A 25905-nucleotide genomic window follows, 5' to 3' on the forward strand; every position below is an offset into this window, starting at 1 on the left:
GTACAAAATTCCAGTTATAAAATAAATAAGTCCTGAGGAATATAATGTACAGAATGACAACTATAGTTAATAATACTGTATTGCATATTTGAAAGTTGCTAAGAGAATAAAAAGAGTTCTCATTGCTAGAAAAAAGATTCTGTAACTATGTATGGTAACAGATTGTTAACTAGATTTATTGTGGTGATCATTTCTCAATATATACAAATATAAAAACATTATATTGTACACTTGAAAGTAATATAATGTTGTATGTCAATTATACCACAATAAAAAATTAATTACATAAAACTTTTCTTTTAAAAAAAAAGAAAGTTGCTAAATAACAAGAGACTGACCAATAACTCACAGAGACTAACAGAGAATCACCATACTTGGTTGCACTCGGCATAACCATCTCCAGCATCCCTGGGACAATAGCACCTATGTCGACTTTTCTAAATGTGTAAAACGATATCATTTATTATTTATGGATTAACTCTGGAAAAATTTTGAAAGAGGGAAATAAGAAGAACAAAAGGGACCCCTACTTTATCAGAAATAGTCTTTTATTTTCAAAAAAATCTATAGAAATAAACTTAAAAAAATAACAAATCATGACCATCTCTATCATATATATACTAGGTGTTCATCAAAGTATTTCAGAGAGATTCAAAATGGAAATACCCTACATGTTTGATAACAGACTAGTAATGTAAAGAATATAAATCCATGCAATGTAATATTATGCAGCTATTAAACATGATATTATACATTACTTGTTGACTAGGACATGTGCATGATATTCTGCTAACTGAAAAAAGGAGTCTGTGATAGAATATGCATATTATGCTTTGTGTGTGCATGCATGTGTGTAAGGATGTGTGTGATTGTGTGTATGTTTGTGAGTACACCAAAGTATTCAAAGTGGTGAAATTCAGCCCTAGACACTTTTCTAGGTAAAGTTTTTGCTCTACACATGTATTTCTTTTATAATTAGAAAAACAAATTTTAAATTTAATTTAAAAGCCACTTTCTATAGCCAAAAGGTTAAAAGTGGACAATCTATGCAAATTATGTAGACACCGCAATTATTCATAAAACAATTAGGCATCTTGCTTATGGTAAATGAGAGACCTGAGATTACAAGAAAATTGCCCTGTTACCAGCACACAGTGGCTGTAAAGAGAACCTCCCTTCTCAGGAACAGGTACAATTTACCTTCAGATTTCTGCCGCCTATACATTTGAGACATTATTCATACTTTTACAATCAAATGGACATCACTCCTTCCATAATTAATGAACTTGCTAGCCGTCAATAAAGAACAAAGTACAACTAAACTGCTAAGATTGCCTGCAAAACAACCACAAGAAAAAGAACTACCCATGTAAGTAGTCACTTGATACATTGAAAATGCCTGCTATAGTTGACACCGTTTTTCTTAGAAAGTTACCAGCAGAGCTGAAAGTGGACGTCAAAATACTTCAGTTCTGTCTCCAATCACTGTGACCTTGAGCAAGGTCATTTACCATCTCTGGAGTTTTATTTCTTTTTATACAAACCTGAGATAGAAAATCTAACTTGCAATGCATTGTGCTTAAATATTAAATGGTAAATAGTACCAGGAAAGTATATATTTTTATTATTATTAAAATCCAAGGTGTCCTTGTGGAGGTAGCAAAGAGGAGTACATCGAAACTGTTTGACCAATTGAAATTTCCTGTAACACCACAAATCCATTGTAACTAGTAACTGGATGGGTAGAAATGAAATGATAACACTGATTACTGATTCACTTAAGAGAAAGGTTTGAGCTAGCCTTACAATTTGGCTTCATGTAATAAAAGTTAACATTTTCTTTAAGCAAGATATTTAATCATCTGGCTTTTAAAACATATGGTTTTTAGATTAAAGCCAGTTACATAACTTCTTTCTGGACAGCCATGAAATAAGATATTACTTATAGGGGTGTTAAGAGACCATATTTTGTCAAGTACTTTGAGAATCATTAATTCAAGATATTTGAGAAACAAAGCATCTGACTACTATTGTTTGTTTTCAGAGCAGAAATAGGTGGCAAAGGTGGAGGGTGTTGGATAATTGGTGGGCAGCATTTGGGATTGGGTTCCTGGCATTTGGAAAAGAAAGCGAGAAGTAATAAGAGAAGAAAGGAGGTAGGAGAGAGAGAAAAATATCATTTATATTTTCTCAGCCCATGCCACTGATGCATGAACGCTCCATAGTTCATTTCTCTATAATTTTGTATTTTATATGCATATAATTTTGTATAAAATGTATATATTTCTAAATAGTATATTTAGATTTTTTTAACTTATACAAATCATTTTACAGTGGATCTATTTTTTTATAACTTAGGTTTTTTGGTTTTTACTTCGTTTTGTTCTGTTTTTGATCATCATTATATTTACTAATCTGGTAGCACAAAATCTCCCACCTTGTTCTTCAAAATTGTCTGAGCTACTCTTTGTTTTTCTATACAAATTTTAGAATCAGTTGTTCAGGTCAAACACACACAAACCCCTTTGGAATTTTGACTGGAATTGCTTTTAATTTATAAATTCATTTGGCAAAAATTGAAATCTTGAGGATATTGATCTTTCCTCCCCATGAATATAGTGCACCCTTCAGTCATTTAGGTCATTTTTCATGCCTATAATGGATAACTGATATTTTACAGCTGCCCAAAATATTTTGAAAATCCTTTCCCCATTTCAGGACTTCTCCACATTATAAATCTCACTTTCTCAGGTAGAATCCAATTTCCCGAAAGTTCTTGCTACTTAGAGGTACACATAAAACCTACTTCCACCTTGCAGAAGACGGAAGTAAAGATCATGAGACCCTACAGTCTCCTACCAGAATGGTTGTGGGGGTATTTGCTTTTTCTCCAGAATATGTAGCAAACCTCCTACTGGTCCAGTCCCTCTCCTCAGTGGGGGCAGCAGTCCATTAGCAGGCACCAGCAGCTGCTGGATTTCCACTGGAAAGACTTGGTACTGTCATTGGTCATTTTTCTTGGCTTCTGCCTACGTGGCACCCCAACTTATGGAAATTTTGTAAGCTAACAGTATGTAGCAAATCCCTTTCTGCTTAAACTAGTTAAAGTGCGTTCTGCTGTCTGCAACTGAACACTGGCTGACACACAATTAGGAAGCAGAAGTCTGTTACTAAGTGTGACAGAATCTTAAGAAGGTAGAACTGACTTAGTTGAAGTGATTGAGAATATGGTGGTGGAAGATCTGATATTGCAAGCTGAAAAGTAGATGGGCAAGACGAGGCGGCACAGCAATTCTGGGCCCAACACAGCTCCTTATGTCTTCTCATTCCGGCACGGGAGCTGAAAGCACAGCTGCTCTTAAGAGCTTACTGTTCTGCCAGCAGGGGGCAGAAACAACCATCAGCAAAGCATAAGTACTGAGGTGGTGCTATTAGAGGCTCAAGAAGAGTTTCAAGAAGGTATAGAGTAGTAGTCTAGGAAAGGGGGGAGAGTGAAGTGGACCCCAGAGATGTAGTACCACTGTCAGGAACCATTAAGGGCCTACTTGAAGTCACTGGCCATGAATTTAGTCAGACGATTCAGCATGGCAGTGTTTTACCCTGATCACTTTCAGTAGCACAGGTGCAGGCACAGAGAAGGCAAAGAATTGCATTTAGTCAGAGCTGGGGGTTTGCCACGTGAGTATGACAAAGCCAAGAGAAGGGCAAGGAAGCTGAGGGAGACTGTAACGGAATTGTTATAACTGACCATGGAGTTTAAGTTGGGTAAATAAGAAAGGACAGGCATGGAGGTAAAGGACAGGGAAGCGAAGGACAGTGAAAAAGGAGGAAGAAAGAAAATTGAAGGATTGTTAGCATCAGGATTCTAAAGGGAATAAATTGGAAAGATAAGAAATATAGCAAGATATTTAAAGTGCTGAGATTACAGAGGGGGAGAAGTTTTGGGTAATAACAAGGTCTAGGATATGATTAAAGGAGTGATTGACATAAAATAGAGGACAAGAAAGGAAATAAGAGGGTGAGATATTGGAAGGATTATCTATTGAAATTACCAAGAATTAAGAAAAATGTTGATGAGAATGACAGTAGGGTAGGAGCTGAAATCTTCAAGGAATGAGGGAGTGTGACCCAGAGGTCCAGTAGTATACTGCCTGGTGACATGAAATTCAAAGGCGGAGGTTTTTAGGAAAGGGGTGGGGTGAAGAATGATCTGGAACTGGCAGGGAAACAAAGAGGATTCAGGACATCTGATACTGGGAACGTGAAAGAAAAATAGCCACCACTTTGGAGGGTGCTGAGGAAGCAGTATCCTCAAAGGATTAGCAGGTTTTGATTAGAGCAAGAAGGTAAGGTAATGGTCAAAGATGTTCAGCACACAGGGAACTTCGCTACCAACGGATTGTTAGCTTCAGAGGGCAGAAGGAAGTTTTCGGAGTTGGAGAGAGGTAACGGATGAAGACAATGCAATGTGCAGAGATGTAAAGGACTAAACTTGCAGGAGGTGAGGGTTATCCTGGGAGTTCAGGGCTCCTCATGGTGACTGAAATAAGCATAAAGCGCACACTGAGAATGCTCTGATAGTCTCAGGACTGCTAACGGTAGGAAGGCTGAGACTGGAGGATGGCAGGAAGGGGTTTGGGTCTGGAGTCCCTCTCTTCTTTCCTGCCAGTAGAGGTGTGGAGGGCTGAGGGCGGGGCATGCTTGGGGCTTCCTCAACACGCACTGATGAAGGCGTGGAGCCCTAGGCTTCAAGTCTGGGAAATCTCCCTGAACTATTTAGGATTTCTTTCTCCCCAATTTCTCTGTTCCTCTCTCTCTAATGCCTATTTAACTGTTAGGTCACCTATACGAGACCTCTTTTTGCTACTCTCACCTCTTTTTTGTCAAACTTTCTGGGTGATTCCCTTGACTTTATCTTCCAGTGCTTACACTGAGCATCTCATTTCCAACTTTTAGTTTTCAAGAGTTTTTTCTTTTTCTCTGAATTTTCCTTTCTTATATCAATCTATTGTTTCACAGATGCAAACATCTTCCCTAACCTTAGGATAAGTTTTCTTTTCCCTGCATAGTCTGATTCAACTAGGCTTCCCTGTTTCCTTGCTTCAGCCTTTTTCATATCCTCGGCTATTTGGTTATATTTAAGAGTGGAGCATTAAAAAGCTGGCTCGGAGCTCTGTGTACAGAGTTGGAAGTTCTCTGTGGAGCCATTTCATTGAGGAATCTGAGATGCCAGTATCATTGGTCTTCTCTCTTGAATTGATCAGAGTTTCCAAAGAAAGTTCTTCTGATTTCCAGCCTAGAAGGTACCCAAGTCTAGTTAGCAGCATTGTGGATCAAAGTAGGGGTAGAAGGCTAGAGGGAGAGGGAGAAGGACCTCACATTCAGGGTGGTACACTGACCTCCAAAATCCCCGTTTTACTGCTCCAGGACAGAGGGGAAAGGGGAGGTGACCTGAGAATCTAAGTGCTTCTTACAGACTTTTAGCCTATTCTCTTGTTCTTAGCCCCACCAGCATCCCTGATACCTGGAGTTTCACTTCCTAAGCCCTTTTGGGAACTCTGCCATATAGGATGGCTGGTTGCTCAGCTTCCCCCAATATGGTTTAGGATTCACCTTTCTCGGGTCTGCTAAAAGTTACAGCTCTTTCACCTGCTTTCAAACTCTCAAAATGTTATCATCATCTTATTTTCATTGTCCTCATGAATTTATGCCTTTTAATTTTTAATCTCTTTCACTGTTTCAGTGGGGTTTCAGGAGGGCATGAATTAACATTTCAAACACCACCTTTACCAAAAACTCTGTTGAACATTTTATTTCTGCTAAATTCATTTGAGGGTTTTTTGGTCTGTTCACTTGTTTTGGCTTTAATTTTTTTTGTTTCCCTCGACCAAACACCATCCCCAGCTTTCTGAATTGCAAGCCTTCAAACTTATTTTCTAAAGAATGCATCCAAGACTGTAAATATTGCTCTGAGTACCACCTTTTGCCACATCCCACAGACCCTGTTGTGTCTTGTTCTGTTGTTCAGCTCTAAATTATCTGTAGCATCATTTTGTGTTCTCTTTAACTCAAGAGCTATTTTGAAGTGTATTAACTTTAAAATAAGAAAAAAAAATTTCCTCGTTACTTCAGCCAACAAGCAAATAAATAGCAAAAGGTAGGCAATGTCAACCCCCCAAACCTTCTGGGAGTGGAGACTTCAAGAACTCTTCATAGGCAACATCAGATCTCTTTGCCTCTTTCTTTTTTTCCCTACAGGCCATATTTCACTTGCTTTGCTCTCTTCTAAACTGACACCACCTGAACCACTCTTAGAGGTCTCTCTCCTGAAGATCCACTGTGAAATAAAGCAGTCTCACCCAAACCCTTTATCAATGTATGCCTCCAAACAGTCCACGGGCATTTTCTGTTAAAAGCATCTCTCTCAAAGTATGGTCCACACTAAAGGTCTGCGCACCACCACAGATCTCCAAAATCAGAATTTCTGGGAGTTAGGACAGAAAACTAGTCTTTTTACACCAGGTTATTCAGACACATGGTAAAATTTAAGAGCCACTAGTTTAAAGGTTTTCTGTTAATTGCTTTAGAGAATCATCTAGATAGCAAAGACAACTTAAAAGAAAAATACGTATAGCCCCTTCCATCAGTGTTTAAGGATTTACTTTACATTAATGCTGATAACGCATAACTTGAGTTCTTTTTCCAGGAATTACCTGACATAGCACTTTGCATAGTTGTAAAAGATCCTCATCAAGGTCAAAAGCAGGAATGACCCAAAATTCCACTTCGTTCACCTACCACATACGTTTAGCCACTGACCCATTACACAGCCCCCTTTACGCCTAAAAAACAATTTTAAGGCTTATTCAGATTTCCCCCAAGTTGGCTTTACACTATTGTTCGCATTTCTCTATTAATTCACCAAATTCATATTTACAACTCAAGCTATCTGGAGAAAATAAAATGTAGAAGCCAGTGCTTGCAAACAGAAAACCAGAATGCCCACAAAGAAAAATTTACACAATAGATGGGACAGCGATGAACGCCTTGGTGTATATTTACTTAGGAAACCAAAGTTAAAAAGAAACATCTAGATATCAAAAGCAAAACTAAAGGAAAAAAAAACTTCCTTTTTAAAGACGATTCTATCAATTGTGTAAATAATTGCTATCACTGTATACATACCATTTTTTACTGGATATTTCACATGATCTTTTGCACAGACATATGAGATCCTCAATGATCCATGGCCAAGGGCAATGCAACTTCAATGGCATCAATACACCTTAGCCTGCTAAATAATCTGCATTAATTTCTAAAGTCCATTATTGGAAGCTTATTCCAATTCTCAACTTCCACAGTTCTTGCACGCCTCCTCCGTTTCTCTCAGGCTGCTTCTTGCTAATCACAATGGCCTAATACAGGGATGGCCTCTCTCCTGAACTTCTCTAACACACAAAAGCGTCCTGCCAGCACTCCTAACACCAGCACCCCACAATGCAGACACAGCCATTGTTGTTCAAGCCTGAAAGGGACCAATGCAAAGGTCAAGTATTTCCATTTTCTACCCAGAAAATAAGAGAATATATTATACAAACATAGTCTTTAAATATATATATAGGTTATAATGGAGTTTATGCTGAAACAGTTGTAACATATGTAAGGGAAGAAAAAACATAAATGAAACTCAAATTATGTTGGAGATTTGCTAGGCTAGATTTGCTAGCCATAGGCATGGCAGATAAAGCTCATGAGGGGTGAGAAGGAGTCACAATAACTGGGGAAGGCTTCACAGTGGGAGTAAGGCCCTGGAAGACTCGTATTATTTGGACAGGTGAAGAAGGTATTACAGATGTGGGCAGCAGCATGAACAAAGGCCCAGAGGTAGGAATGAGCACAGCATGTGGAAAGGTCAGTGAAGGCACGGCCACAGCTGGAGCAGAGCATGGACTCTGGAGAGGAACTGGAGATAAGGTTGAAGAGGGGCAGTGGGGACTCATCAGGGATGGCCCAAGAGCCTTGATGGGCTTCTTCTCCACCGGGTGCAGTTTCTGATGCTGAACGAAACTGCCGTACCATTTGAAGGCCTTCCCACACACCTTACATTCATAAGGCTTCTCTCCAGTGTGAACTCGTTGATGCTGAATGGAGGCTATCTTCTGAGTGAAGGCCTTGCCACACTCCTTACATTGGTAGGGTTTCTCCCCAGTATGAATTCTCTGATGGACAATAAAAAGTGACCTACAACCAAAAGCTTTCCAACATTCCTTACATTTATAGAGTTTCTCCCCAGTGTGTAGTCTCTGATGCTGAAGATATGCTGCACTCCTACGGAAAGCCTTTCCACACTCCTTACATTCGTAGGGTTTCTCTCCAGTGTGGATCCTTTGATGTTGAGTCAAGGCTGTATTGGAACTCAAACCTTTGCCACACTCCTTACATTCATAAGGCCCTTCTCCAATGTGATTTTTCTCGTGGACAATACAGTCATAGCTGGACTTGAAAGCTTTGCCGCATTCCTTACACTTGAAGGGCTTTTCTCCGGTATGACTCATCTGATGCCGAATAAGCTTTGAGTTATATCTGAAGATTTTCCCGCATTCTTTACATTCATAGAACTTCATTCCACCTCGAAGTATCAGATTCGGATTCAGACTGAAAGTCTGCCATGCTGCCTTGCTTTTAAAATCAAAGTGCTGAGAAACGTTTCTGAGGAGTCCTCCTACCGGCGATCTGTGTAGCTCTGCTTCTTCAGAGGCCTCCTGCTTTACAGCTGGCTCTTCATTCTTGATCCAGGATGCAACACCTGACCAAAGAAACCACATGTGTTCCTAGTTACTGAAATGGAAGGAAAACAGGATCCAATGGTCCTAATTTTCTCTTGTAGGCTGTGATTTTTAAAAATATACCCGTGAAATGGCTACAAGCACCCATAAAGGAGGATGAGAGAGAAAAGGAAAAATAACAACATGCAAGTGGAGAAGTGATGACCTGGAAAAAGACCAGGAAGTGCCTCCTATAAGAAAGGCTGGGAAATGAACTAATAAGGCAGGTGATATGGTCAGAGTGAGAACTCCATGAATGGGGAGGAAAGAAGGCATGAGGGGAAAAAAAAAGAATGGAAGAGATAAGAGAGATCAGCAAGAAATGGTAAAATGTTTTAAAGGGAGAGAGACCCAGAAGAGGAAAAAGACATCCACGAGACTAGGGAGTGCAGATGACAGCTCCAGCACGATGAGGGGTCCAGCAGAGAAAGACTGAGAAACAACGAACCCCAGTGTCCCCAGGAACCCACTCAGAATTCTGAATTCTAAACAATGGCCTAGTAATTCTATTTTTAAATATTCCAAATAATGTTCTGGGATAAAGACGATCTCCTATAGAAAGCCAGGTAGAAAACAAGTTGATTGAAGACCTGTAGGCCACTGTGGTATTAATGCTAAAGGAACCACTATTTACAAAATCACAGTATGTGTGAGAAGTGAGGCCTGGAAACTTTCTTCCAAAGGAAAGAAAACTCAAGTAATCAAAAGCTCCCAGGACTGGCAAGCAGTCTCAGGGAAATTTTAGGGTGAGTGTGTGGGTGTTGGGTGCAGGTGGTGTGGTGGGACAGTCCTTGCCCTTTCCTCTACAGCCCCACATAAGACAAACACAATGCAGACCTAAAGGTTATGGCATATGGAATTTTTAGGTGATTTAAATACTAAAAAGGCAAATTAAAAGCATCTTTTTCATTGCTAAAGGCCTAAAAATAAAATTCATAGCTGTGGCACAAAACAATCAGTCGGACATAAAACTAAATATTTCCACTGGTAAGTGAGAAAAGAAGTGGTGTAGGAGCTAGTGGGTCACAGCTTTTCTGTGGGAGGACAGCCACACGAACATGCAGACAGCATGCAGCCACGTATTCCTGGGGACTGGTTTTTCCAGGCTCGGGGCTGGAACTCGGCAGAGGTCGAGAGTGCACTGAGTACGCTATAAACAACAGGGAGCTTTGTTCTCTGCTGCAGAAGAAACACTTCTAGTAAAATGGAAAGGCAAAATCAGAAACTGCTAAGTTCTCCTACTCACCTGGACGGACACCTCTCAAAACCTCTGCTTCCCAGGGATCTGGGCCCCACGGTGCTTCCCCTCTCTCCAGCTGGGAGATCAGAACAGGTTTGGGGAATGGAAATGCTACTCCACCAAGAAAAAAAGACAGACAAGTTGAAGGGAGACATCCAGAGCTGTTCCTGAGATCCCTCTCGGCCCATCCCATAACAGGCTAGTTGGGAAGAGAAATGGAACACCCAGGAGACCAAATGAGCTACCCAGGAGTTCTGAAGAAGGGCTCCAAACCGTGCTCCAGGGTAAGGCCAGGGAGACAGCGATTCTCCTCAGGAAGAAACTGCAACCTTGCCCTGACTCAGAAGAAGGGAAATCCCCTCGGGAAGAATGTATGTACTGACATCCTGGGAGACTCCTCCACAAAGGGAGGGCCCACATCCCCAGAAAACTAGAAAGATGGAGGAACAAAGGGCTCACTCAGGGCACCAGGAAGAGTCCTTGCCCTCAGGGCCCAGAACCACGCATCCCTGGGATACAAGGGAGTCCAATTTCAAAACCAAAGGGAACCAAGGATTTCCCCACAAGCATCTCTAGAGGCTGGTGACTACAGAAGTGCCTTCTGGAGTCATGAAACCTAAGGGCTACTAGAATCCCCCGGACATCTGAGGAAGACATCAGACTATCACAAAAGACCACTGAGAGAGGCCTTACCCAGAGAAGCCATGTTTGCATAATTCTCCAGCATCACCTCCCCATACAGGGCCCTCTGCGCAGGGTCCAGGCTGGCCCACTGATTCTGGGTGAAATACACAGCCACGTCCTCAAACGTCACTGACTCCTGAAACAACAGGGTCCTGTTCAAGCCCTGAGTGAGAGGCGGAAAGGGGCAGCCTGAGCTGCAGGTAGGAGGTAGACCTGCCACGTTCTGCAATTCTGAGCCCTGTGGAAGGTCTGCTCTAGCGAGAAGAGCACCCAGCACCCCAGCCAGCGGCAGCCCTCAGCCAGTGTTCCCACTTCTCAGAACCCCAACATTCTCCCATCTGCTTAGCTCTGAGGTCCCAAACTATCATCCCAACCTCACAGCCCAGCATCTGGGGCTCTCTGCTTGGTAAGTGCATCAACCTCTATGGTCCTGGCTCTTCAGGTCTGTCTCTGGCATCTCCTACCTTCATGTACTCCATGATCCTGTTGCTTTAGTTTCTTTCACCAGCGACTGCAGGCACTGCCACTCACCCTGTCTCCACCCACCTGAAGTACACCCAAACAGCCCCATTTGTTCCCTGCACTTAGCTCCCCCTTAGTCTTCCCCAACATCTTCCACTACATGCAGAAGAAGTCTCAGCATATTTTGTTTTCCTGAGGAAGATCAGCCCTGAGCTAACATCTGTGCCAATCTTCCTCCACTTTATACATGGGTCCCTGCCACAGCATGGCTGACAAATGGTGTAGGTCCACATCCGGGATCCAAACCTGTGAACCTGGGCCACCAGAGCAGAGCGCACAGAACTTAACCAGTATGCCATGGGGCCGGCCCTGAAGCCTCAGCATTTTACAAATTTCTTTTCATACCTTCTTACTTTATCAGAAAGCTGGCTCTCTTGAAGAAAACCTGCAGCCTGCCTGTTCTGGCCTCTTCTCGGAACCATGTGTCTTCAAAGAAGGCTGGCAGTGCCCTGTCTCTGAGTACAGCTCCAACCCCCAGTCTTGAGCTCCATTCTACCTGCCAAGGTGTGCCCCTCTCTGCCTCCCCCTGGGGCCACCTCCATCTTCCCAAAAGTGAAGGGAACTAATACTTGTTGATTAGCCCCTGGGCATCAGGCTTTTAGGTGGGTACTTTTAAATCCTGTATTTCACATAATATTTGCAGAAACTATTACTCTCATTTTTCAAATAAGGAAACTAAGGATCAGAAAGATTAATTGCTTTGCCCAAGATCACACAACCAAGCAGTGGCAGAGCTGGGACTTCAACCCAGACCTGTCAAACAGCAAACCTGGGCTCTTCCCACACACAAAGCTGCTCCCGCACTGGGTTCACAAACTTCTCCAAAACGTGGCTAACCCCTGAACCTCATCATAACCTGGTGTTGCCCCATCTTTGGAGAATAGCTTCTCAAACTCCCAATCCCCAACACCACCTGTCAATCCCTCTTTACCGTGCTCCTTCCAGGCACATGGGGCTCCTCCCCCAATCCAGACTGAGGGATCAGCTATTTCAAAACTACCCTGGGAGCCAGAGCCTCTGAATCTTGCATGAGGCCCAAGAACAGACCCGAATGGTGTCTAGTGGCTGCCTTCTCTGCTTCTATAGTCAGCATGGCGCAGACCACAGACACTAGGCTCTCACCTTGGAGGAGGTTTCATGACTTCTGGGCCTTCTCGCCTCGATGAACCCACAGATAATTCCATCTCCTAGGAGATCTCACTATCCTATGCAGTAAGCCTTGTTCTTTTCAGCCACTGAAAATGAAAACACCTACCAACAGGGTTTCAGCAAAGCCCGAACTCTCGAGTGTCACATTCTCTTCCAGCAGCCCCTAAAGCAGCCTGTGCCCTGGAGTCAGCACAGGGGACAGGGAGAAGGGAATGAAACAGCAGCTGCTCCTGGAGGAAGCAGGGAAGAAACACACCCCAAACTGCTCCCAGCAGCTCTAGTGACTCGACACTCAGGTCCTTATGAGGGGGTCCTTTCAAAACAAGAACTATCAGGGAACTCAGTTCAAAAGGAAACACTGAAAGAAAAAGAACAAATTTGGACAAGGGAGCTCTCTCAAAGGGAGAGCTGGCCTTTAAACTGGACAATGACGAGGTCCAAAGGGCCCCCCAAAATAGTCTGAGCCACAAATCCAAACACCAGACAGAACCATGATGTCCTGTAACTCACAGCTCCAACAACAAGGCTCTAAGGCCTTCTGAGGACAGGCGCACAGGACAACCAAGGTTCACTGCCACTTAGAGCAAGTCAAACCCCACTCCTGAACTTCTCCCAAGCCGCTTTCACAACCTTCTCCTCCCAGCCTGCCACCATCAATCTCTTCCTCCCTAAACTGTTCTTCCCACCTGCTGTCAAATATCCCTGGGTTTCAGAATAAAAAAAAATGCCTACTATTAAAGAGAAACTTACTGTTTTAAAGTAGTTGGGTTGTGGATATACTTTTTTGCCTCCTGTGGATGGTCCCTATGTACCTCATTTTATTTATCTCCACAGTATTTTTCATCATCTGACAATTTATATTGTTTATTGTCTATCTCCCCCCACCAGTATGTAAATCTATGAGGCAAAGATTCTTTTTTGTTTGTAACTCGTTTACTAGCCCACAGTGCAGTACCTGGAAGATACCAGATGCTTAATATAAATCTGCTGAAAGAAGTAATTTCAAAAATGGTTCAAACACAAATGAAATTTTTTAAACTTATTAAGAGGATCAGAAAACAACAGCAAACCCCCCATTAAGAGTGAAATGCCAGGGCATATCCACTGAAGTGGATGGCTGATATATTACTATGAGCTGAAGTTCTACTCTCTGTGAAAGACTGGAAAAGGAAAAGGAGTATAAATATAGAAGGAATAAACATAAATATCTTTGCTTGCAGATAGAATAGCTATCTGCCTAAAAGTATCCAAGAGTCAAAAGAATAAACGGAAAACATTTACAACTGACAAAATAATTCATTAAGTTGGTTATATATAGGATAAGTAAACCAAAATCATTAGCTTTCCTAAATACCATCATAAACAATTAGAAGATAAAATGGGAGAAAATAACATATCATTCATATAAAAATAGCTAAGAATGTATCTAACAAAAATGTGTAAAACCAAGATGAAGAAAACTAAATGTTTATTAAAATAAATAAAAGAACTGAATAAACTGGAACATGCAGTGTTTCTGAGTGGGAATAATTAAATTTGTAAACAAGTCAATTATCTTCAGTTTTGCCTATGAATCCAATAAAATCCACTCGTCCACCAAAAAAATCAATGAGATGTGTGCAGGGGTAGGGGGACATTTAAAGTCATCTGACAAAGTAAGTGTGAAAGACCAGACGAAAATGTTTTGTTTTGTTTTGTTTTGTTTAAAAGATTTTATTTTTTTTTCCTTTTCTTTTTTCTCCCCAAAGCCCCCAGGTACATAGTTGTATATTCTTAGCTGTGGGTCCTTCCAGTTGTGGTATGTGGGACGCCACCTCAGTGTGGCTCGATGAGCGGTGCCATGTCCGCGCCCAGGATCCGAACCGATGAAATCCTGGGCCGTCTGCAGCAGAGCGAGCGAACTTAACCACTCAGCCACGTGGCTGGGCCCGAAAATGTTTTAAAGGAAAAAATTCTTTGAAAGAAAAGATGAGGGGGAATTAAACCCTACCTTAAAAGGACAACAGTGAGAGAAAATGAGAAGAGAAGCCACAGATAAAGGGATCTTATAAAGGACCGTTATCCAAAGTATACACAGAACTCTTAAAATTCAACAATAAGAAAATGAACAACCCAATTAAAAATTGGCAAAAGACCTCACCAAAGAAGATATATACACGGCAAATTGGTATATAAAAAGATGCTCCACATTACATGTCATCAGGGAAATGCAAATTAAAATGATGAGATACCACTACACCCCTATCAGAATGGCCAAAATCCAGAACACTGACAACACCAAACACTGGTGAGGATGTGGAGCAACAGGAACTCTCATTCATCGCTGGTAGGAATGCAAAATGGTACAGCCACTGTGGAAGACAGTTTGGCGGTTTCTTACAACACTAAACATACTCTTACCATCAATCCAGCAATCATGCTCCTTGGTATCTTCCCAAATGAGTTGAAAACTCACTTCCACACAAAAACCTGCACACAGATGTTTATAGCAACTTTATTCATAATGCCAAAACTTAGAAGCAACCAAGATGCCCCTCAGTAGGTGAATGGATACATAAACTTTGGTACCTCCAGACAACAGAATATTATTCAGTGCTAAAAGGAAATAAGCTACCAAGCCACGAAAAATCAGAGAGGAATCTTAAATGCTCATTACTAAGTGAAAGGAGCCAATCTGAAAAGGCTACACACTATATGATTCCAAATATATGACATTCTGGAAAAGGCAAAACTATGGAGACAGTAAAAAAGATTAATGGTTGTCAGGGCAAGAGGGATGAACAGATGAAGCACAGAGGATTTTTAGGGCTGTGAAAATACTCTGTACTATACTACAAGAATACTCTGTGATACTATAATAACGGATACATGTCATTATACATTTGTAACCCACACAACGTACAACACCAAGGGTGAACTCTAATGCAAACTATTAACTCTGGGTTACAGTAATGTGTCAGTGTAGGTTCATCAATTGTAACTACTGTACCCCTCTGGTGGGGGAAGCTGATAATGGGGGAGGCTATGCATGTGTGGCAGCAGGAAGCATATGGGAACTCTCTGTGCTTTCTGCTCAATTTTGCTATGAATCTAAAATTTCCCTAAAAAATAGAGTCAATTAAAAAAAAAAAAAAAGACAATACTTAATCTCTTACCTGGACTGCAATATGTTCCTAACTGACTCACATCCTTCTACAACCAACTCACCCCTAAAGGCTGGAAAACCTTTTTAATATATAAATCCAACCATGTCACCTCCCCTGCTTAAAATCCTTTAATGCCTTTCCACTTAACCCAGAACAGAAAGCAACGTCTTTACAGTGACCTAAAAAATGTGCCTATTTCTCTCACCTCACATTTAACTACTTTCTCCAACCTCTCCCTGTTTCTGGAGAACACACAGCTTTCTCCCCTACCTCAAGGGCTTTGCATTTGCTGTCCTGTCTGGAAAGCTCTTCTTTAGCTCTCTCTTCAGTAGTTCCCAAAACTGTTTCTATCTCATCCTTGAGGTCTCAACCTCATGTTATCACCTCCATGAAGGCTTCCCTGACCATTACCTTCAAAGGTAGCTTCGCTAGGGCTTCTCCAATTTGAGAAGCTGCATAAGAATCACCTGGAGAGCTTGTTAAAACAAGCCTCCTCCCCAGTCTGATTCTGGGTCTAGGGTGGGGTCCAAGAATTTGCAATTCTAATGACTCCCAGGTGATGCTGATGCTGCCTACCTGTGCAAGACGCTTCTGAGAAGCGCTGTACCTTAGCAACATGTAATCATGATTAACTTACTTATTTGTTTACAGACTATTTTGCTAAAAGTACCTTCTGTGAGAAAAGGGAACTTGTCTGCATTATTCAGTACTATGCACCTAGCATTGGAAAGAACAACGCTGGTCTCTCTAGAATACATCTACAATTTATGGGGCAATCTCTTGAATGAAAAATTTCTCTGATCCCAGCAGGCAATTTTTATTTGTAGAACATGACCTGAATTACCACATTCAGGGAGAATTTCTTGCCTTGGGTCCCCCTTTTTCCACTTAAACTTACACATCCAAACTCATCACTCTCTATACACAACACTCTTATTTCCTTCACCATGTATTTATGGCCATAGCCCTGGGGATAGACTTAAGGGGGGAACCACGGCCTGACCAAGCTAGGCCGCCTTAGTCCTTTCCTGGTTACCTGACAACTAATGCGATTTTTAAAAGACTGAAAGGAAGCTCAGCTCACCTGAGGCCAAGATGTTTGGAGCATGGCTGATGTCCCCTGGCTCCGTGCACTGTCTTCCGGGTTTGGAAAAGAACCTTAGAAGCTAAGAGAAGAAGAGCCATGAGCACAATGGACTCTGTCCTACATCACCCGCAGCCGCCTACAGCCTTCCCAGCCTCATATCCAGCGCTGGCAGGAGACTCCATCAGGCCCCCTGCCGGCTGATCACCCCAACCTCCTCATGAAATGCTGTGCCTGGTCCTCAGGACAAGCCTCCATCTGCCTGCTCAATCCGAGAGCATTGCTGAGCCCATTCACACGGAGCGACTGAGGGATCCAAGACGAACCCTGTCCCTCCTGTGTTGGGTCTGAACAGATCTAAAAACCTAAAAAAGCGCTTATAGGGACCATGTCATCGACCCAAAAAAGCTGCCTATGGAGGGACGAAGGGACTGGGATTACGAGTAAGATAGCGTCCAGTAGATGATGTTGACTGGAGACCCAACCGGGATCTCCATCCAGGGAAGCAGGAGACCCCAAACACTAGAAACGTCAGTACCGGGCACAGGAAGCCATTGGGCCAAGTTCTTCAGGACAGAAAAAGAGGATCACGCCTCGGTGGGCAAGGGGCTGGACCAGGGCTCTAGAAGGCCGCGCAGCCACCTCGGGCGGCTTCTGAAGCCCAGACGCCGGAGCTCCGGCTGAGGGAAGAGCCTCCACTGGGACCGAGTTCACGGGAGGGAGTGCTGACGAGCAGCCAGGGGAAACGAGGAAGCCGGCACCGGGCGGACCTGGCAGGGAGAACTCGCTGGAACCAACGCTCTTCCTCTCCGTACACCAAAAAGCTGGCAGCTCAAAACCGACGCGGAAGCCAGCACGCGCGCCAAGCTCCCCTCTAGGCCTCCGGAGGCGGCCGAGCTCTGTGGTCCCCGCGCCAGGCCCCCACGTGACTTGGCCCCCTGCGGAAGAGGTGGGGTTGCGGGCCGGCGCCCGCCTGTGCCGTCATTGGCGTGCGCCGAGCTAGTACTTTTGCAGCCGATGCTTCCGCGTGCTGCAGCCGTGGAACCGACTCGGGAGTGTAGTGTAGTGGGACTTGTGCGGCCTCGCCCTACACAGACTTCGGCCTCTAGGCCCAGGTGGGGACCCGGTTAACAGACTGCCACGTTAGCTGTCGGCCGCCTTTACTCTGGGTCACGTGGGCTGTGCAGGTGTGGGGAGAATGGCTCCTGTTGTGTCACCTCTTAGAGACCACGCCAGGGATCCTGCTTGGGTCCTAGACTGGGCAGCCCTTAGGAAAATCATGGTTTCCACCTGCCTTTTATGTATTTATTTATTTGGCACCTGAGCTAACAACTGTTGCCAATCTTTTTTTTTTTTTCCTGCTTTTTCTCCCCAAATCCCCCCAGTACATAGTTGTTTATGTTATAGTTGTGGGTCCTTCTAGTTTCCACCTGCCTTTTAAAAGCCCTCTCCCTTCCTAGGACCCGGACTGCGTGAGAGCTTTTAGAGCAGATTCATTTAACAACCAAAATAATGGTGACTAAGGTTGCCAGGTCTCCAGTATATACAGAACTTGTCCTACATTAAATGATTTTGTCCTTAGTGACTTTGGCAGAATGTCGTAAATGTCCTATGTTTAGCTTTTTACAATAAAATTATGAAAATTCTGTAGCTTAGAGCTATTTTTCTGTCCAGTAACTAGCAGTTAAATAACTTAAATGTCAACCCTGACCAAAAACAATCATACTTCCACAAATAAAGATCTGGATAATCCCTTCTTGCGGGAGAGACTGTTACTGGCTCTTAGTTAATATCAGCCCCAATATTGGTTCCCCTACAGGGAAGCAAGCACATGTGGGGTTAAAACCGAAAGCACACATTCCCAGTTCCCTGCTTCTTTTGTTAGACTAATGTAAATGTTCCTTTAACCTCTGACTCCCTGAGTCTTACAACCAATTAGAAGTTACAAATTGCCACTAAATTTGTACATTTGTAGAAATGGCCACTAAAGCTGTGGCTAAGCACAGGACCTTGAAGTTCTTTTGCAGAGAAACTAATGTCCAGAGAATATCAAGAAAGTGAAGCTTCCCAGGCCCAACTCCTCAGCTTCCTGATGTCAGAGTCTACCTTCCACTTTGGAGATAAACAGCCAAGGGCACTCATCTGAGAAATCCTTTGTCTCCTCTGCTGGAAGCAGCCCTGAACAAAGGCCGATGGGAAAATGCTGACCAAGAATGCCATAGCCCTCTCCCCTACCTAAAGCCCTAAATAAAAAACCCTATCGGTTTCATTTTTATTTTTTTATTTTTATTTTTTTGAGGAAGATTATCCCTAAGCTAACATCTGCCACCAATCCTCTTTTTTTGCTGAGGAAGACTGGCCCTAAGCTAACATCCTTGCCCAGCTTCCTCTACTTTATATATGGGACGCCTACCACAGCATGGCTTGACAAGTAGTACATAGGTCCACACCCTGGATCCAAAATGGTGAGCCCTGGGCCGCTGAAGTGGAATGTGCAAACTTAATCACTGCACCACCGGGCCAGACCCACTACCCGTTTCTTATCAGGGAGCTAGCAATTCTTGAGGCCCTTGCTTTGCTCCCTCTGCCTGGCAAAGTAAAGCCTTCCCTTTTTCACTCAAGACTCTGTTCTCATTATTTGGATTGGCATTGGGATCAGAGGCAGAACTTTCAGTAAGTTTGGCTGAGGGAAGAAAAGAAAAGAAAAAAGACTGAGAATTAAAACATTAAAAGTACTTGTTTTTCATATTCAAGAAAAGAGAAGACTGTTCTTTTACCAAAATCCCAAGTCAGGAACAAGTAACTGCCTTAAATTTACATAACTTCAGGTCAATACACATGCTCTGAAAATCAGCCAATAAGTGACAGCCTCACTTTAGTCACCCCCAGTAACTATGCTTCTGAAAGTTAGCAGATCATTTACAGGACCAAGCTTCTGAACATGAGCCAATTGGTGACAAACACCCTTGAAAGTCAGCCAATCAGTGACAGCCCTACTTACTGGACAACAGCCAATTAGCAAGTGCCTCACTACAGTGACTACGCTTCTGGAAATCACTGGGTCAACAGTAGCCCTACTCTAGTGACCACTTCTTGCCAATGTGGTTGCCAACATGAAATGAATTTTACCTTGACCACTCGGATGTTTCTTTGAATATAGTTCCAGATATATGGCTCCTATTCACCAAACACTTCAGAGCTATAAAGGGAAATTGATCTCTCACTGCTAGAATATAGAATGATCCTGGCTATCTGGATGTATAGCTCTAACACAGGAGTTTGTTATTCCTTTCATAGGAATTAGATTTGGTTTCTGACCAACTATAGCATATAAAAAAGCCCTATCGTGGAGAGTACATTAGGTATCTACTGCTGCATAACAAATCACCCCAAAACTTTGTGGCTGAAAACAATATACATTTATTACCTCTCAAAGTTTCTGTGGATCAGGAATTGAGGAGTGGCTTGGCTAGCTGGACTGGCTTGGGATCTCTCATGAGGTTCCAGTCAGGTGTCACCTGGGGCTGCACTCATCTGAAAGCTTGACTGAGACTGGAGGATCTGCCTCCAAGGTAGTTCATTCATATGCCTGGCAAGTTGGTACTGGTTATTGATGTGAAACCTCAGTCCCTTCCCACATGAGTAGCTGCATATGGCTAAGTGTCTTCACAACGTGGCAACAGACTTCTACCCAAGGCAAGCAATCCAAAAGACCAAGGCTAGCTGCAATGTCATTTATGACATAGCTTTGGCAGTTACACCATCATTACCTAAATATACTGTCATCACAGGCCACTCATGATTAAGTGTCAGATGAGATGCATTAGGGCATGAATGCCAGAATGAGAATCCCTGGAGACCATGGTGGAGGTTGCCTAACATACAGATTTTACCTACCACAGAAAAAGTCCATTTTATAAAATCTATGGTATTTTTATTGTAAAGTTTATGCAAAGCAATTTTTAAATAGAAGAATTAGATTTCCAGGAACAATATGCATGATGAGGACTTATATTTGCATGCTCTCCCCTCTCTAAACCTATCCAAATGAACATCTACCATGAATCTAGAGAGATGGGCACACATATATGGGTGCACATACACACATGTACACCACAAACTCTAAAGAGTATCAACCAGTTATTACAATTAGGACCAACTTGAAGGGGAACAAAATTGGACATGCAATTCATCTGTTGGGTATTATGGTGCAAGGCGAAGAAATTAGAAAGCTTTGGTAGGCCCAAATAAAAACCCCCAAATTGGGAGGATAACTGGAATTATGGGCAGTGAGAAAAAAAAAATTGGGAGCATGCTACAAGAGGCTTATTCTTTCCCAGAAGAGCCTCACGAGAGGGACAGAGTACAGGCAGTGCTGACCTAGAGGCAGCTAGATGGCAAGGTGAACCAGGAGAGATGGGAAACTTTGGCCTTTGTAGCTGTCAGAGTCCGTTCATGTATTAGCAAAATTAATGCCTGGAGCTGGATGTTCCTCACCTGGCCAATGCCAGAGAGACTGGCTCTCCCTAAAAACACACTATCCCTAGCCACTAGCCAGTGCAATAACACAAGGAAAAGAAAAAAAATGAATCCAGAAGTGGAAAGGAAGAAGCAAAATGATTGTTATTTGTGTACATGATTTTCAATGTTAGAAAATCCTATGGAATCCACAAAATGTTACTAGAACTAATAAGTGAGTTGTGCAAGGTTGCAGTACAAGGTCAAAATACAAAAATCAATTATATTTCTATATACCATCAATGAAAATTGGAAATTTTCTATTTACAATAACATCAAAAATATGAAATATTTACACATAAATCTGAGAAAAGGTGTAAAAGATCAGTACAGTAAAAATTATAAAACATTCCTGAAATTAATAAAGATCTAAATAAATGGAGAGATTTACCATGTTCATGAGTCAAAAGACTCTACAGAGTTAAGATATCAATTATCCCAAAATTTATCTATAGATTCAATATAATCTCAATCAAAAGCCCAGGATGTTTTTGGTAGAAATTGACAGATTGATTCTAACATTCATATGGAAATGCAAAGGACCTAGAATGGCCAAAACAACTGGCAAAAAACAAAGTAGGAGGACTAACACTATACAACTTCAACACTTAGAAAACCTATGGTAATAAAGGCAGTGTGTTAATGGAATTAAGAGAGATCAATGGAACAAAACAGAATCTAGAACTAGACCCACACATATATGGACAGCTGATTTGAAACAATGGTGCAAAGGCAATTCAGTGGAAAAGGAATTTATATTTTCAAAAAATGGTGCTATACTAGGTTACCCATTAAAAAAAAAGAAGGGAGGGAGGGAGAGAGGAAGGAAGGAACTTAGATCCATACCTCACACCCTATACAAAATTTAACTCAAAATAGATGACAGAGCTAAGTGTAAAATCTAAAACTATAAATCTTCTAGAAGGAAAAATAGGAAAAATTCTTTGTAAACTTGAGTAAGGCAAAGATTTCTTAAATATGACACTAAAAGCACAATCCCTAAAAGAACAAGCTGATAAATTGGACCTCATAAATATTAACATCTCCTGCTCTTCAAAAGATACTGTCAAGAGAATAAAAAGACAAACCACGGGCTGGGAGAAAATATTTGGAAATCACATATATAAAAAAGGACTTGTATCCATAATATATAAAGACCTCTCAAAGATCAGTAAGAAGAAAACCCAATAAAAACATAGGCAAAAGACATGAACAGACACTTTACCAAAGAAGACATAATGGAAGGCACATAAGTACCTGAAAATGTGTTCAACATCATTAATCATTAGGGAAATGTAAATTAAAACCTCAACCAGATAGCATTATGCACCTATTAGAACAGCTAAAATTTAAGACTGACAATATTGAGTGTAGGCAAAGATGTATTAGAAGTGGAACTCTCATACAATTCTGATGGGAATGTAAAATGGCACAAGGTCTTTGCAGAACAGTTTTGAAGATTCTTTTTTTTTTTTTAAAGATTTTTTTTATGTTTTTCCTTTTTCTCCCCAAAGCCCCCCGGTACATAGTTGTATATTCTTCGCTGTGGGTCCTTCTAGTTGTGGCACGTGGGACGCTGCCTCAGTGTGGTTTGATGAGCAGTGCCATGTCCGCGCCCAGGATTCGAACCAACGAAAACACTGGGCCGCCTGCAGCGGAGCGCGCGAACTTAACCACTCAGCCACAGGGCCAGCCCCTTGAAGATTCTTAAAAAGTTAAATATATACCTACCTTATGATCTAGTTATTCCACTCCTGGTATTTACCCAAGAGAAATAAAAGCATACATCCTTACAAAGACTTGGACACAAACGTTCATAGCAGCTTTATTTGTAACAGCCAAAAACTGGAAACAACCCAAATGACCATCAAGAGGTGAATGGACAAACTCTGGTATATCCATAGTGGAATACTCCTCAACAATAAAAAAGAATGAACCATTGATACATGCGACATGGGTGAATCTCAAAATAATTATGCTGAGTGAAAGACACCAGACCAAAAAGAAGAGTACATACGGTGTAATAAGATTTATCCAAAATCCTAGAAAAGGAAAACTAATCCAAAGTGACAGAAAGTAGATCAGTGGTTGCCTGTGGAGAGCCAGGAAGAAGAGATTACAAAGGGGCGTAAGCAGAGTTTTGGGGGTTATGGCTGTGTTTATTATCTTGGTTGTGGTGACTGTTTCACTGGTGCATACATAAATCAAAACTTATCAATGGCATTATAATAATAAATAACACTTTTGTTTATTATGCTCCAGTCACTGGTCTAAGCACTTCTACATATATTACTGCAGTTAATCCTCAACACAAACCTGTGAGGTAGATTGTCATCCCTATTTTACAGATAAGGAAATTAGTACAGAGTTTCTGCAACTTAACCAAGGTCACACCAAGGAATGCCTGGGTCCATACCAAAGTCTGCCTGGCTCTGTATTACTAACCACTACCCTCTGCTCCCTGCAGTGGGCAAAGTCAAGCTGTCTGCAGAAGTGGATGCTAAAACAGAACACATTTACATCTTCCTTCGGTTCCATAGGTAACAGAAAACAATGGTAGCTTCTTCCATGATTATAAAAAATAACTAGATGAAGTTACAAGGAAATGTTTCCTGCTATGAGGTCACTTGGAACAGCAATGAGATGGATCATTTAAGACAAATAGCGCCTTACATCTGACTCAAAGGGTACATATACCCCAACTTTTGCAAAGGCACAGACTACAACTGCAGAGTAAGAAGTAGTGTGGGTGGGCACTGCACCCAAGGTAGGTCTCTGAAAGTTTGCACTCTATTAGGAATGTCCTCCAAGATGCAGATGGCTCCACATGGACAAGACCCCTCTGTTTTTTAATTTAGAGACTCCTAATATACAGATGGTAATAGGGTAACCACATATCTGTCTTTTTCTTTCCTGGTTTACCCTTTCTTTAGTGTTGCATATCTGAGAAAGAATACATGGGAGATAAAGTTTTAAGATCTAAAGGGTCTGAAATGCCTTTATTCTATACTCACACTTGAGGGTATAAAATTCTGGGTGAAAATTGTTTTCCTTTTCCCATTTTGAAGGCTTACACCATTGTCCTCTCACTTTCAAGGTTGCTGTTGAGAAATCTGAGGCCATCTTATTCCTGATCTTTTGTTTTCTCTCTGTAGAAACTTTTAGGATCTCCTCCTGTTTTGATTATTCACAGTGATGTTCTTTGATGTAGGTTTCCCCCAGTCCATCTTGCTGGGCACTCCGCATATCCTTTCAATCTGGAAACTTATATTTCCTTTTATGTTTGTAAGTTTGGGGTTTGTTTCTTGTCTTTTCTAACTGTAAAGAGAGTTTTTGTTGAAGAAACAAGGGCTCACAGAATTTGAGGAAGGTTTCATGATGGAAGCTGAGAGTCTGAATTAAACATCTTACTGGGACATTCCAGTTATGCAGAGCTGCAGGAACAGACATACACGGTTAAGAATTAGCACAGTCCAGGAAGGACAGTGATGACACTCATAAAAAGCATGAAAAAGGAGAGAAACAAGAGGCACAGTGAGCCTAGCTGTGGATAATCCAGGGCTACTCTTGGACAGATGTCTTCTGCATGTGTAGTTTCTGATGCAGAATGAATCTTCCACACCAGCTAAAGGTTTTCCCGCACACCTTACACTCATAAGGTTTCTCGCCAGTGTGAACTCGTTCGTGCTGAACCAGGGTTATTTTCTGATTGAATGCCTTCCCACACTCCTTACATTCAAAAGGTTTCTCCCCGGTGTGAATTCGCTGATGCTGAGTCAAGGCTGTGTTGGAGCTTAATCGTTTCCCGCACTCTTTACATTCATAGGGTTTCTCCCCAGTGTGCATTCGCTGATGGACAATAAAACTGGAGCTACAACTGAAAGTTTTCCAACATTCGTTACATTCATAGAGTTTCTCCCCAGTGTGGAACCTCTGGTGCTGGAGGAAGACGGAGCTGCTACTGAAGGCCTTACCACACTCCTTACACTCATAGGGTTTTTCTCCAGTGTGGATTCTCTGATGCTGAATCAAGGCTGTATCTGAACTTAAACCTTTCCCACATTCTTTACATTTAAATGGTTTCTTTCCAGTGTGAATTATCTGATGCCGAATAAGTAATGAGTTATATCTGAAGTCTTTTCCACATTCTTTGCATTCAAAAGACTTTTCACCAGTGTGATGTCTCTGATGTCGGTGGAAGTCTGCCATTCGACTGAAATATCTGTCACATTTTCTACATTCATAAGATATCTGACCACTAGGACCTGTCTGATTTGTACTGAGTTTTGTGCTGACACTAACATTTTTTCCTAATTTCTCACACTTCTCCCCACTCTCGACAGCACAGGCCTCATGATGCCTGGTTGACCCATCTGTGAAATCTCTCCTCTTTGAGTCTGTTTTCTTGACTATCCAGTGACCATGCGGCTGCTCGAGGTTGCTCCCAAGGTCAAGGTGCTGGAGAACATCCCCTGGCAGCCCTCCTAATGTCAGTCTGTGGGCCTCCATTTCTTTGGAAATATGTTCCTTTGGAGCTGATTCTCCCTTCTCGGTTCTGGTCTCACGCCCTGATGTCACAAAAGAAAGAAAATACAAGTGTTAGCCCCTGATATGACAAAAAGAAAATACCTGCACTGAAGGTGGAATGGGATGAATTGGTTCTAATCTGCCCGAGTACATGGTTATTTTCCCAATATGTCCAAAAAATGGCTACCAAGGATCACCACACAACAGAGC

General features: G+C 42.0%; 2 protein-coding genes across 13 annotated transcripts in view; both read right to left on the reverse strand.

Moving 5' to 3' along the window:
- Positions 1-255: 255 nt before the first annotated feature.
- ZNF621 (zinc finger protein 621) lies at positions 256-17552 on the reverse strand. 9 transcript variants are annotated; one of them, XM_046677161.1, is made up of 6 exons: positions 17421-17479; positions 16651-16732; positions 14821-14889; positions 10759-10912; positions 10072-10176; positions 256-8806 (listed from the first exon to the last, which is right to left on the reverse strand). In XM_046677161.1, the coding sequence occupies exons 3-6, from the start codon at positions 14836-14838 to the stop codon at positions 7749-7751; spliced, it is 1335 nt and encodes a 444-aa protein (XP_046533117.1). In that variant the 5' UTR covers positions 14839-14889; positions 16651-16732; positions 17421-17479; the 3' UTR covers positions 256-7748. The 9 variants fall into 9 exon arrangements, with proteins under 9 accessions (XP_046533117.1, XP_046533134.1, XP_046533127.1 ...); XM_046677178.1 differs by lacking the exon at positions 17421-17479 and adding an exon at positions 17189-17412 and having other exon boundaries at positions 10759-10885; XM_046677171.1 differs by lacking the exon at positions 14821-14889 and having other exon boundaries at positions 10759-10885; positions 17421-17552.
- Positions 17553-22982: 5430 nt separating this feature from the next.
- Positions 22983-25905, reverse strand: part of ZNF620 (zinc finger protein 620) — a 29151-nt gene continuing 26228 nt past the window's right edge. For all 4 annotated transcript variants that reach the window (XM_046684596.1, XM_046684587.1, XM_046684582.1 and 1 more), the window contains one exon: positions 22983-25736. In XM_046684596.1, coding sequence (XP_046540552.1) covers positions 24730-25736 — 1007 coding nt within the window. In that variant the 3' untranslated portion in view covers positions 22983-24729. The remainder of the gene's footprint in view (positions 25737-25905) is intronic.

This window comes from Equus quagga, chromosome 1, assembly GCF_021613505.1.
Source record: "Equus quagga isolate Etosha38 chromosome 1, UCLA_HA_Equagga_1.0, whole genome shotgun sequence".
Lineage (NCBI taxonomy): Eukaryota > Metazoa > Chordata > Mammalia > Perissodactyla > Equidae > Equus > Equus quagga.